Below are 14,668 nucleotides of genomic sequence, written 5' to 3'. Positions count from 1 at the left end.
GAGGCACTTCACTTAGCAAAAGCGAAAGGCCTCTCCTCTGTCCTGATTCTCCTAGATCTATCTGCAGCCTTCGACACAGTCAACCACCAGATCCTCCTTGCGGCCCTCGCAGGAATGGGAGTGGCTGGCTCTGCGCTGACATGGCTGTCATCATACCTCAATGACCGCTCCTACCAAGTGTCATGGAGAGGGACCCTGTCGGCCACCCGCCCCCTGCGGACGGGTGTCCCCCAGGGCTCGGTTTTAGGACCCCTTCTCTTCTCCCTCTACACTAAATCACTGGGTAACATTATCACGTCTCATGGCTTCTCCTACCATTGTTATGCCGACGATACTCAACTCTTCCTCTCCTTCCCTCCCTCAGATATCCACGTCTCTGTGCGGATCTCGGCCTGTCTGTCCGACATCTCAGCCTGGATGACGTCCAACCACCTCAAACTGAACCTAAGCAAAACAGAATTGCTCCACCTGCCGGCCAAATCCTCCCCCCTAACCGACCTTTCAATCACAGTCGAGAATGCAGCTGTGACTGCGTCCCCGACCGCCAAGAACCTTGGTGTTGTCCTCGACGACCAGTTGAACTTCTCTGCTCACATCGCAGCGACGACCAGAACCTGCCGATTCCTCCTGAGCAACGTCAGAAGGATACGCCCCTTCCTGACAAAAGAAGCCACCCAACTCCTCGTCCAATCAACAGTCATCTCCCGCCTCGACTACTGCAATGCACTGCTCGCTGGCCTCCCGGCCACTGCCACTAAGCCTCTTCAACTCATTCAGAACGCAGCGGCCCGCCTGATCTCAAACCTACCGAAGTCGGCCCATGTCACCCCACTTCTTAGGGACCTGCACTGGCTCCCCATTGCTGCACGAATCCGCTTCAAGGCCCTCGACCTAGCATACCGTGCGGCAAAGGGAACCGCTCCCGCCTACCTCCGGTCAATGGTCTCTAACTACACACCCTCAAGACCCCTACGCTCTGCATCTTCTGGCCGCCTCAGACCTACTCCTATCCAAGCTCCGGGAGGGTCATCAAAGAGAAGTCGCCTATTCTCAGTCCTTGCCCCACAATGGTGGAATGAACTACCCACCCCAGTTAGGACAGCCGAATCACGTCCAATCTTTCGCCGTCGACTAAAGACGCACTTCTTCAACCATTATCTGAATTAAAAAAAAAAAAAAAAAAAAAAAAAAAAAAATCTAACCCTAACTAACCGTACTGTCATGCACTTGTCCTAATAAACTAACCTACACTGTAGCACTCAACACTTTGATGAACATTGTTGCTCAGCTGATAGAGTTGTGCCCTTCCTGATGGCTTGTCGTACAGAACTTGTAAGTCGCTTTGGATAAAAGCGTCAGCTAAATGACTAAATGTAAATGTAAATGTAAATCAATTGTTTTTGTTGTTGAGAAATGCTCATTTAATTACGAAGGCTGCGCCATGGCCTTGAAATACATTCTGTAGGGATCCTATTGGTTCTGTAGCTCCATGGCCTAGAGTTCTGGTCTCTGGTAGAAACATAATTTGATCTTGTTCATCTGGCTTCACCAGGTTTGATGCTAGATCACACGGGGCCATGCTGTGTCATGATTTTGTTTATAAACATATCCCTAACCTCAATCACTCCTACTGCCTAAAACCTTTAAATGTAATAATTTTCTTCCGGGCCATGGGATCTAGCACCCTTGACCAGACTTCCCATGATGCACCGGGACTTCCTATCTCGCGCCTTTCCATCTTGTCTCATCAGCGCTACATGCAGCCAGCCACCTCGTCGTCGTTGTTGTTGATGTAGTGAATAATGGCGGCATCGGGAGGCGGATTATCATCTCCCCCTAATGTCGCGGGCTCCAACAACCCGCTACCGGCCCGGGCTCGTTTCCCGGGCCGGCCTTCAATGCCCCGTAGCCGGCTGCGGAGAGAGAAACGTCCTCGACGCGGAAGGTTGGGCTCAGAAGAAGGAAATATTGTCACCGAAGGCCCGAGGCCCGTAAACATCGGACTAGCGTTGAGCGAGGACCCGTCTCTGCTGCGCCTGCTCGGGGTGACCGAGAAGCATAGGCGCCAGAGAGATGCGGGATTCTATTCGAGTGGGAGTGAAGAAGAGGTGATTAAAAGCTAGCTAACTAACGTTAACATAACCGTGTCAATCAACCCATGCGTTGGCTGTGGTCGATTAACAGCTAATCTTGTGCCACGAAAGGACATTTAAACATCAGATAATAATGCCTTTAGCAGATAGTTAGCTAGCTTAGTTAGCCATGCTGCAGAACATGAAACAGACAATGTAACGTTAGCAGGGCCAGATAGATGGATTGATCAATGATCAGCAACCAACAAGCCTCCAAGTTATTAGCTCAGACCAGCCGTCTGGCTCTGTAGGTTGATGCTCCGCCTGCAAGCCGATACAGCCGCATCAGGAACCATGGCACTGTTTGTCTGCATGATTTAAGTTAGGGCGGAACATTTGGCGGCAGTCAATCTTATAGTTAACTTTACCTTGGTTACTAGTTTGTTGTGTGTGCAGAGGGCACAATTAAAATGCGTTTTTATGTTTCACACAACAAGACAACACAGAAGAGAACCAGTCGTCGAGCTCTCTTGAGAGCTGATCATCTTATCGTAGTAAAAACGTTGCCACCGCTGAGATAACGTACAGTATCCACGTTGCACCTGTCAGCTGACTGTACAGTGTTTTGAATGTCTGTTACTTCCAAACAAGAGGACCAGACACATTTGAGTGTTTGCTTGGCATATAGGCTGCCGCTAAACCATAACATGACCGCTCTGCTAAACGTGCCATGTGTGACAAATGTAACTGTTATGCTACTACCAGGAATGATGAACACGCTGTGATAGAAATGTATCATAGTAGTCCTGGTGTCATCATAACCATAGATTTGCAAGCTCAGTCGTGTTGTTTCAATGGGCTATATACAATAAGCCATGACGCCATCCATTTAAGTAGCACCGCACTTCTCATGTGTAGTAGCATGCATGGCTTCTGCACACATCTGTCATTCATTGAGAGCTCTCTGTTTATTAAAAAAAGTAGCATAGCACTGGTTAGTTTACTTCCTCTGTGGGCAGTCCAACTTTCTGCGTAGGAGTGCGATAAGAGGGGCATTGGCATGTGACATCACGGTTGATGCAATCCTTTTAGAGTGGACTGTAATAAGAGTCACAAGACATAGGGGTACTAGTCTAGTAGTAGTATAACTGATCAATTAATGTTGCTCACTCACCTGCTCTGGAATGCTACTGCATCATTCTGCACCATTCTGAAACGTGAGTGAAGATGGATGTGAGTAATTGTCTGAGGATGGAAACCCTCTCCTCTGATATGTGCCTGTGGATGGTTGGTATAGTAGTGTAGTGTGCAATATCTCATTCATATGGGTGAATTTAAAAGTGCTTTGGATAAAAGTGCTATATAAATGCAGTCCATTTACTAGGGATTGATGGTGGATATTAGGACTGGGTATTGCCCATCTGGTCATATCATATCAGTTTTGACAGTATAGTTTTCCAGTACAAATTACAATGTGATATGACAAATTTGTACGTCTTTATCTTGTAATACAATTGTCATGGTCCTATTAAAAAATTATAATAATAATTAAATATTACTGTTGATCAATCATATTGCAATGAGAATATTATATTGTGGTACACAATTCTGTTGTCTGAGTTAACGATTACAATTAACTACAGTTTCTAAATTAACTAAATTGTCTGAATTTCTATATTAAAAATGAATTCTACATTAATGATAAGCGCATATATATATAAATTCTTATAGAAATGAGAGTCATCATTTTAAAATTTGTTTTTGTTTTTGACATCATCACACTACATTTAGGGGTGTGGAAATTTCTCAATTCTAAGATGCATCGCGATGCGGACGTGGACGATTCTGCATTGATGCAGTGACGGAACATAATGGATAATTGAAATGTTTTAACACTTTAAGTGCCAAACGTGTTTAGGCGTCCTTCCCCGCCATGCTCAAGTTGCCGAGGACGCCGTAACTCGTCTTTAATATCAATATTTCAAAAATCTGTGATCGGAATCATATTTTCCATCCGCAGCCTTCACACACAGTTCTGAGCTCCTCTCAAACCTCTAGCGGTTCAAGAGTGCCATCTGGTGGCCGATCGGCAGAAGCGCCAAACAGGAAGTTATGTGGTTGAAGTGCTGATCGTCCATATTACTTCCGGGCACTCTCTATAGGTCCCGGGACTCGATCTCGACACAATACATAGCGATCCGTTGCCAATAACTCGATAAACAACATGATTTGGACGTATATACTATTATACAACCTGGAAATAGATCGCGTATTTCTACATCCCATAATAGGAATATTTCAGTTCGGCGCGAGGAAGATACGGTAAGATTCAGCGTTATTTTTGAACATGTTCGATATAAACTGCTCTGATGATCATATGATCACTGTGGGATGGTAATGTTGGACCTGCAAAAGGCGTTTGACACGGTCAACCACTCCATCCTACTAGAAAAATTGAGAGCGATAGGCTTTGATAGCAAGTCAGCCAAATGGGTCAAGTCCTACCTGGAGGGAAGAGAACAGGTGGTAGACATCAATGGCACCTTGTCCTCGTCCCTTCCAGTGACATGTGGGGTCCCCCAAGGAAGCATTTTGGGACCTCAACTGTTTTTAATATATATTAATGACATGAAATCGGCATGCGATTGCAACCTGTTCCTGTTTGCTGACGACTCGGCACTCCTGGTCTCAGACAGGGATAAGTTTAAAGTGGAAAGTGTCCTGAGCAGTGAAATGAAAAAAATCTGCTCCTGGCTCAGTGACAATAAATTGTCTCTACATCTGGGAAAAACAGAGGCCATACTCTTTGGGTCAAACGCCAACCTAAAGAAATCCCAGGGTTTTAAAATTAGAGTAGGTGAAAACATTATTGAGGATAAAGAGTAGGTCACCTACCTGGGCTTTATTTTAAATAACAAACTTTCTAACGAAAAAATGGCACAAAAAGTTATTACTAAGGTCAATCAAAAAACCAAATTTTTATTTAGAATTTCCTCGTTCATAAATAAAAACGCTCTGAGGACCCTAGCTGGAGCCCTCATCCAATGTCACTTTGACTATGCTTGCACTTCATGGTACAGCAACATATCAAAACAAATGAAGACAAAGCTCCAGACCTCCCAAAACAAACTAGTGAGACTCCTGCACAACCTTCACTTTAGGACTCACCTAACGCCAGCCCACTTTAGCAGGCTGGGATGGCTTAGGGTTGAAGAAAGGGTACACCAGCTTAAAATGCTACTGGTTTTTAAAGTACTAAAAGAAACGGTCCCCAAGTACCTAGTAAATTATTTTAATAAAGTAGGAGATGTCCACAAACACGCCACAAGAGGAAGCCCCACGGACCTGGTCCCGCCGAGAGTCAGGACATGCATGGGGAAAGATGCATTTTTTTTTACTCGGCTACGGTAATGTGGAATGCCCTGCCAACATTTATAAAACTCCTGAACTCCCCTCTCGGATTTAAATCCGCCCTAAAAACATGGCTCAGCAGCAACTCAAATTGGTCTTAAAATGTTTTTTTTATCTCTTTTATCATAACTTGGCTTTTATTTCTTTTATCATGAGTTGCTTTTAAGGGTTTGCGGATTTTCTTTTAACATTAGTTAACTGTATGAGTTGTCAGGTTAGGTGTTTTTATAATGTGTCCTGTCAGTGTACATGTCCATTTGTGTTTCTGTGCCTTTTTATGTTCCATGTATGGACCACAATGGAAACAAGCCTTGGCTTTATTGTGTTTTATCCATTTTTGACCTGCGTTATTGACACTGTTATTGTCTTGTCTTTTAAAATGTTTTTTTTGTCATACGATTTGTGTCAAAATAAAGTATTCAATTCAATTCAAATATCACCCACACTAGATGAATGATATAACGCTGCCCACGGAATTATAAACGATCCCCCGCCCATCCGGTCATCATCAGATGATACGTAGAAACTTCTAGAAGTACGTCCAATTGAAATTTTTGATCTCGCACAGATTCCTACCAAACTGTATTTCATCATCAATATAATGCATTTGGGGCTATAAATCACGTTCTGGAGAAAGCTGCAGAAAGAGATGAAAACATACTTAAACTTTAGACCATATTTTACTATGAATATGTGAATGAAAAAGTTTAACGTTGCTACACAATGAACAATACATATAGGACCTTGAATGGGCCCTAATAATGGCAATTTAGCAATAGAATTTAAAAAGTTATAGCCCTGCAAAGAAGGGGAACTTTTCCATTAGAGCTGGCAAGGGATGGTATATCATGAATTTAGCCTTAGGCAATCAAAGTGTTAATAATAAAAAAAAAAGGCTTTTATGGTCTTTTACAATGTAGTGCTTTGGGATTTGCTCCACAACTATAAAGCGCCCTACAAATCAAATATATTATTATTATTATTATTATTATTATTATTATTATTATTATTATTATTATTATTATTATTATTATTATTATTATTATTATTATTATTATTATTATTATTATTGTATTAATAAAGCTAGTGCTCTGGTCATGCATCCACTCAACTCATAGAAAATACAGCATCAGGCTATTCTAAAAGTATTGATACTGATACTAATAAAAATAGTTTTGAACCGTTTTTAACAGCTGGCTATCGAGATACTTTCTAGTATCTGTATCATGCAACACTAGTAAAGACATTTATTTTGACATTCTGATTTAGGAACTTTCTAAATAAAAGTAAATGTATCTGACTGCTTGTATTAATTGATGAAAAAGTAGCCATGTGCAGTAATATAGATTATAAAATTGAGGATGTAATATATTATTGAGCTGCATCGAGATGCATTGTCGAATCTAGTCGAATCGTGGACAGGACAGCTGAATCGTATCGTGAGGCCAGTGAAGATTCACAGCTCTAACTACATTACCATACATTTCAATGCAACTAACATGACTTGGATTAACCCATGTTCAGCTAACAAAACATTAATTAATGTTAACAAAAAAAATCCATGTAACGTGATGTAAAAAAAAATCATAGCCAGCTCCATTCGATGTAGCCTAATATGAAATAAATGCAACAGAGAAACACAGTAATGGAGTAACACTATAGTAAGTGCTTTACCATGGTTCCTTCAATAGAGAAAGCAGCCGACTGAGAAATTACATCAATTATCAAATTATCTTGTGGTGAAGTCGGATACAAATTTATAATAGTCTGGTGAGATGTATTGAAAACATAAAATTTGTTTGTTTGATAAGCTAAAAAGAAATTGGATGTGTAAAAATAAGTATAGTTTTTTACTTTCAGCTTGCAGAAGCTTTTGGGAAGCAAAATTATGAAGCAAACTTAAAACTTGTTTTTAGAGTTGGTCCGATACCGATACTAGTATCGGAAATGCCTCCGATACAGCCTAAAATGCTGGTATCGTATCGGCGAGTACACGTCAAGTCTAGCCTCCGATCCACGTCATTTATCTCCTGCGGAGAGTGAGGATTATAAAATGAAAGTGTTTTTAATCTACTGTGAATTAAAGTGTCAATGGTGTTTGTCATTTTAACAGCAGATACACTTTCTTAACTCATTCAGCGCCGGAGCTATATGCCCGATATAGGTCTAGATGGCCACTTTGGCCACCGCTTTAATCAATGGGAGGAGTGGGAGATTTGCGAGTGCTTAAAATATATGTTAAATTATGGCTATGGGTTTAATACACTCGTCGATCAGTGAGTTGCTTGCAGTCAACATGTACAAAACGGATTGTTTTTTCATCAGTACATTTCCGTTTTATATCGTTTTGAATACGAGTATAGTTTTGGTGATTTCTAGTAATTCCAGAGAAAGACGCGATAATAGCCCTTTAGTGGAATACACAAAACACGTTGTCATTTTTCGGCTGATTATCGAATCTTCCTGAAATCAACGCTAGATCATAATTATTATCCTTCCTCGTGCACGCATGCAAGGTTGTTTAGACCAGCGCGCCGTTCCTCCCACCCAACGGAAAACAGCCACACATACACACACATAGAGCTGCCGCGATTACCGCGGTATCGCTGTTACATCACGCCCACCGCAGAGTTAGGCTGAATACCGCATCACCGCTGTTTTTTATAATAATAATAAAGTACCCTGCTCTCGTTGGGCTTGCGGCTCTGCAGATCAGCGTTTCCGTTAGAACATATTCGTGCCGGTCTGGGTGTCCTGCAAGATTTCTATCTCCGGACATATTCGAGAAATTCCGGTCAGAGTTTTAAACAGCAGTCTGTTATAATTAGAGATGTTCCGATACCATTTTTTCCTTTCCGATCCGATTCCGATACCTAAGCTTTGGGTATCGGCCGATACCGATACTTATCCGATACCAGTGCATACATAAAAAAAAAAAAAAAAACGATATTATATAATTTTTTTATAAATATAATTTTTTTTTTTTTTTTAACAAATACTGTTTTATATATACTGTTTTTTAGTAATAACTAGAAAGTAATGGTATTTATTCAACAACAGGTGATTGTATAGATTTGTATTAGTATCATTAATCAATGAGTATGGGGCTTCAGCACTGCAGATATACCCTACTCGGCTACTCCAATGATCCACACGGACATTATACGTTGCTGCACTCGCTACCCACTGGCTCTGCAGATATACCCTACTCAGTCTGTCTACAAGGCTCCGTTTCAGTAGCAGTCGGATCTGTTGTGATTTTTGCACAATAAATATTCAACATTCTCTTTTGAGACTCCGCCTCAGACTCTTATCATTTGGCACTAAAAGCTAAACATTGTCACCGATATGGCTGTCCGCAACATGTCATTAATTGTGTACGCGAGGTGGTCTCAATGACGACGTCAACGTGAGCTAAGTTAGCATAGCATGAGCTGCCGGTATATGAAAAGACTGTAACGTTACTGGTGACATTGTGATTTAACGAATACTCCTTTGCCAACTTGCTGTACTTTGCTTGCAGGTCTGCAGCCATTATTGCTGGATTATATGAATAGCCCCAACTTTAGCCAAGGCCTAACAAAAATAATAGTTGGTTTCAGGTTGCCGACCGACCCTGCCGATTTAGGTGCGACCCAATATATTTTATGAGTTTTTAAAAAAAATTATATAAAAAAAAAAAAAAATCAGATTTTTTTTTTTTTTTTTTTTTAAGAATAAAGTTTCATAGAAATCTTAGTCAAACATTTAGTATTATGGATATTAAACATGCTGGCAGAGTACATGCATCCATGTTGTTGTGAACATTTTAATTAAATAAAGAAATTCCCTATCCATAGTCGCCGTGGGAAAGAATAAAATAAAAAAATAAAATAAAATAAATTCCCTACCTACCCATGGCCAAACTGACAACCAACCTGAAACCAACTATTAATTTTGTTAGGCCCAAGGTAATGTTAAAGCTAGCTTTCGGTTAGCTGTTCAATGCTAATAACACCAGCCACCAAGCGAACCCATGAGCTCCCCGTCAACACCGCTCTGTCGGGACGATGACATTTAAGAAAGTATCTGCTGTTAAAATGACAAATGGCATTGACACTTTAATCGATTAAGCACCCGTTTGTTTTATAATGCTTACTCAACAGACCACAGTGTTGTTGATAAATTACGTCATATGGTATCGGAGCGCAGCATTAGAGGGTACTCGCCGATACCAGCATTTTAGCCAGTATCGGCGGCTTTTCCGATACTGGTATCGGTATCGGAACAACTCTAGTTATAATCACATTTTTATGAGCTAACGAATTCCGTTATATTGGACATTTGTATTAATTACATCAAGCGAAGAATGAGAAATTGATTTGCAGAATCAAATTACTATCTTATCGCCTCCCAAGTTAGTGCGATAATCCAGCATCAAGCTCCCGCCCCGCAGGCTCCCGCTGCAGCAGCTGTCACACGCACCCCCAAATGAATCTCGAGTCGACATCGCTTCACCTCGTTGTATCAGACACGTCACACATATCATAATGTTCAACTTCACAGTTCACACACAGCAAACTGTAGTTGATCATCACATTGCCTCGTTTGCTAGCTCGTCGCCACATGCAGAGAGGATGAGCCACATGCTCGTAACGCATTTGTTGATTTCATTACATTTAGTTATAATCAATAATATGCATTACTATGTGACACGGCAGTCAACCAACAGTTGCATATGATTAAAAAATGTCAACACTCACTCACCCCGTCTCTCGTTGTGCGAGAACAGCGGGTCGTCTGGTTGGTTCGACTTTGATATATCCCCATTGGAACAGGTGGACGGACGTCTGCGAGGCTCGCAACGGTAGCAGCAGACTGGGGATGCTCTTTGTGGTTCAATCAATAAAGTGTACTTTGTGTACGTTCAATCAATGTTATCTCTCGTACATCATAGAGGCTAGACTACTAGACTATAATGTCGTACCTCAGCCAGGAGAATTTAACTTTCCACTCGGGCCGCCGCCTGAACGCTCGACTTTTCTGTTTATTTTCCGCGGGAGCATCGGCGATCTCTGACTTCAGAAGACTCATCTTCGTTGTCAATGTCATTATTATTAGACCTGCTTGTGCTTGGTTTCATGAAATATTTGTTAAGTTTAGCTTGTTTGGCCATCTCTCTCTACCTGTTTGTCGTTATGATGGCTGGCCAGACAGGCTCAAAAAAAGAAAGAAAAAAAAAGATTCACATCTGAGCGGCGCCATCTGCGCTTTATCAGAGTGAAGCAACAATGAAACAAATGTAATGATTGTTTCGTTCATCGCATAGGCTATTTAATTTTAGCCTATTTTAATACAATTCAAATAATAAAATTGTGCTTAGAGGAATTATTTTCACCGGACATTATGACCGGAGAGATTTAAATATTCGGACTTCAACATATTTTGCCGGTCAAATACCGGTAATTACCGGCTAACGGAAACGCTGCTGCAGATATACCCTACTCATCTGTCGAGGTTCCAAGCGACCCTATTGGGTACCAGAAAAGTCATGTGAAACACTGCAGACCACTGATTGGTCAGAAGAGAGACGCGTCACACGTTGGAGCGTCCTGCAGTGTGAGTGTGTTACCACCAATCGGCAAGCGCATATACGTTTTTTACGTCCTGAATGTCAGCCATTGATCAGAGCTCACAACACGGCTAACGTTAGCTCCCCGCCGGAGTGGATTATCATCGCTCCTCAGGAGTACTAAACGAGGCATAATGATTTTACTGCAACGAATGTTATAATAAAAGCCCTTTGTTCTGGGCGGCTACGTGGCGTAGTGGGCAAGGCGCTCGCCACGAATGACGGAATGCCCAGCGCTCCACATTGCTTTCAGTTTAGCTGGTCGTTCATACTAATACACATTGGCCGTATTAGGGGGTGGGAAACTGATGGGTGGGGATCGGGCGTTGTGGACAGCGACTCCTACAGGTCGGTTGGTGCGCCTGCGCAGTAGAATCAGGAAGTGTCGGGGGCAGCGTGAGCCTCCCACGCGTTACTCCTCGCCACAGAGATCGAGCTGCGCAGGTGAAAAGATGCGACTGCTGTTACCTCAAGTACCGGAGGGGACTTGTGCTATGTATGACTTAGTCCACATTGCAGCCGGCTTGTGGGAGGCAAGAAACAGCGTTCGTGACAGGGGAGGGTTGGATTGGATGATACGAAATTGGCATGGGAGAAAATATAGAAAATGGGAGAAAAAGTGGATAAAAAAAAAAAAGCCCTTCGTTCTATACACTTGTCTGATTGAAAACTTTATTAACAGACCGCAGAATGGGTACAACTCGGCACGCTCTGAGCAAAGAAAGGAACTGAGATATGAATTGAGTAATGCTTGCCTTGCTATGGTCCGGTAAATACACTGATGTTATTGAACGTGTAACTATATAACGTTAATGCCACAAAACGAATGCCCTTGTTAATCATAAGTAGTAACTTTATAATAAGAAGAAGAAGAAAGGGTCCGGGGGGTAACTGTAGAGCCATATGAAATCCGTTTTATTTTTTTCCAAATTCCATTTTATTTTTTTCCAAATTCCATTTTTTCCGTTTTAATATTTCTGAATTCTGTATTTTGCTTTGTACGCTCATTTTACCATCAGAAATAGTGTCTAATAAGTGGGAATGAATAAATGTCCACAATTTAATAAGATATAACAGTCCATTTAATAGGGCTGTCTTAAATACTTTGAAGCTTCGAAGCTTCGTTCGATGGGCATGGGATTCGAATATGAAAATAAAATTTGATTATTAAAAAAAAAAAAAAAATTATATTTTTGCAAAATCTACTCTGCCTCTCTTTGTTAACTACAACAAGCAATGCTGTTTGTTATTTAAGATGAGGTCGGACTCGGCACTGACAGATTTGTGTTCATTGTGCTGCTTTTATAAAGCCTCAAATGACTGCTTACAATATTTCATGAAAGCAAAGTGTTTTGTTTGTCTAAGATTTTAAAAGGTTTAAACTTTACAGCACTGACAAAGTTGAACAAAGTGCTGTACAAGTCCCACAACATAAAAAAAAAAAAGATTTTTTTTTTTTTTTTTATAGTGGATTCCATTTTTATTGCTCAATTCCGCGATTCCGTCCGCGATTCCGTGATCGCGGATTCCATATGGCTCTAGGTAACTGCCGGGCGCTACCAGCCTACCACCCCTGCCCGCGACACCGAGTGAACGGCGCACGACCAGAGGGGAGACTTCGAATCCGTGTTTCACTTTCAATAACGAATGCGTGCTTGCCGAATCCCAAACAATATTCATGCTGCAAAGTCATCCTCTAAAGATAGACATTTAGACTAGAGGCAGGCTATATGCTATAAAGAGTAGACTACTACTAAAAAAAAAAAAATGCATTCAAACTTTATTTTATTTTGTGTGTGTGCGGTAATAACCGCGGCGGTAGGAAATATTTCGCAAATTTGTGCGGTAAGGAAAACATCAATACCGCGGCCTCGCAGATCTATTGTTGAAATCGGGTTACCACGGCTGATTATTTAAACCACGCCCGCACGGCTTGGATCGTCCCAGAAAAAAAACTATACCATTCCCAGTGGAGTGCAATACCAGCCGGAAGGCGTAGGGTGCGGTATTTGCCCCTTTTGCGAGCTCAGACTCATTCCCAACGATAACATCAGGCTGGATGGATGAAAATGAATGGATATCGCTAATAAAAGAAATAACGATTAAAACCCGACTATACTCGTGATTGGCGCTCAAGTGATGGCGAGTTAGCCTGATCATTGGGTCTGGCGTCCAATGAGTTAAATTCCATTGTCCCGACAGAGCGGTGTGACTGGGAGCTCGGATGTGTTCCGCTTGCTGTTATTATAGCATTAGCTGGAAACCGGGAACAAACTTAACTTTTTGACTTACCAGCCATTTGGCTGGTAGATTTTAAAAACTACCAGCTATGCAAATTCTTTACCAGCCAAAAATTATAAATAGCTTTTTAGTATATCGCCATGTGTTATTATTACTATATAATACTCTCATATGCTATTTTCAATTAATATCATAAACAACATAAGGAATATTAGCATAACTTTGAGTGGACTGAAGGAATGAGTCAGCGTTAATAGTTTAAATGCAAATAATTTATTGAAACATAGAAGTGGGGTCGGGACACACACACACACACACACACACACACACACACTGTTTCAACTCACCACCCCCGCATCATATTGTAGTCTGTCTTCAAACTTCCACTCTTCTTGAAACTTTTTTATATTTGAATATCAACATTATCTGTCCATCCTCAGTAATCCTCAGTTTACCTCAGAAGAAAAAAAACACCACAGTCTTATTTCCGGTTGTGTAGGCGCACTGCTGTGTAGAGCGCTGCTTAGCCCCTTTCGTGACTGCGTGTAGCCTGGGGCTGTACCGCAGTCACTCTCACGTAGACCGCAACCAGTGTCATAATAAGGTACCAAGCGCGGACGGGGGGCTCGCGGTGGGTCAAAAATATATCAGATATGAATTTCAAAGATACCCAGCGTACAATATGGGTTTAACACATCTTTACAGTGTGGTCTGGAAGCTCGGAGTTGCTAATAAACAGTTTAAAACATTGTTACTCCACCACGAGTGGTTCTCAGAGCGAGCCGTGTATTTCCGCCATTGGTGTCACCGCGCATGCGCACCAGGCATTTGGCTGCCTGGTCCAGGCATTACAGGCGGAAATACACGGCTCGCTCTGTGAGTACCACTCGTGGAGTAACAATTAGGGATGCCACCGATACCGATCGTCGTGAGCCATATCGGCCGATACCGATCCGATACCGATCGTTTTTGATAATTTTTTTTTTAAATTATTTTATATAATTATTATTTTTATTTTTTTTATAAAATATATATATTATATAATTAGACTTGTACTTGTATTATTTGCGAGACATCGCCACCACGCAACAAGTCAAAATGCTCGCTATCTGCAAACAGCTCCACTGTCTGTGTGTACTCTAGTAGCCTCCAGCTCCAGCAAGGATTCTCCTGCGCTGCAGCTGGACCCTATTGGTATAACGTTACTGTGCTTTGGTCATATCACATTCAGCAAGCCCTCAGCTCGAATACGCATTGAATCAATGTTATAAGACATTGATATCAGGAGCTATCTGTAGGTACTGCTAGCCGGCTAGATGACGTTAAGACGGAA

At 41.6% G+C, this 14,668-nt stretch overlaps 1 protein-coding gene across 2 annotated transcripts in view; it reads left to right on the top strand.

Annotated features, from left to right (window-relative positions):
* The first annotated feature begins 1,772 nt into the window (after positions 1-1,772).
* LOC311227688 (histone-lysine N-methyltransferase 2B-like) overlaps positions 1,773-14,668 on the top strand; it is a 164,691-nt gene continuing 151,795 nt past the window's right edge. For both annotated transcript variants that reach the window (XM_084313440.1, XM_084313439.1), the window contains exon 1: positions 1,773-2,108. In XM_084313440.1, the coding sequence (XP_084169566.1) occupies positions 1,803-2,108 (306 nt within the window). In that variant the 5' untranslated portion in view covers positions 1,773-1,802. The remainder of the gene's footprint in view (positions 2,109-14,668) is intronic.

The sequence above is a fragment of the Notolepis coatsorum genome (assembly GCF_963971535.1).
Source record: "Notolepis coatsorum genome assembly, chromosome: 4".
NCBI classification, from domain to species: Eukaryota; Metazoa; Chordata; class Actinopteri; order Aulopiformes; family Paralepididae; genus Notolepis; species Notolepis coatsorum.
Note: the sequence above shows the minus strand (reverse complement) of the source record. Positions and strands in the feature narration are given on the sequence as shown.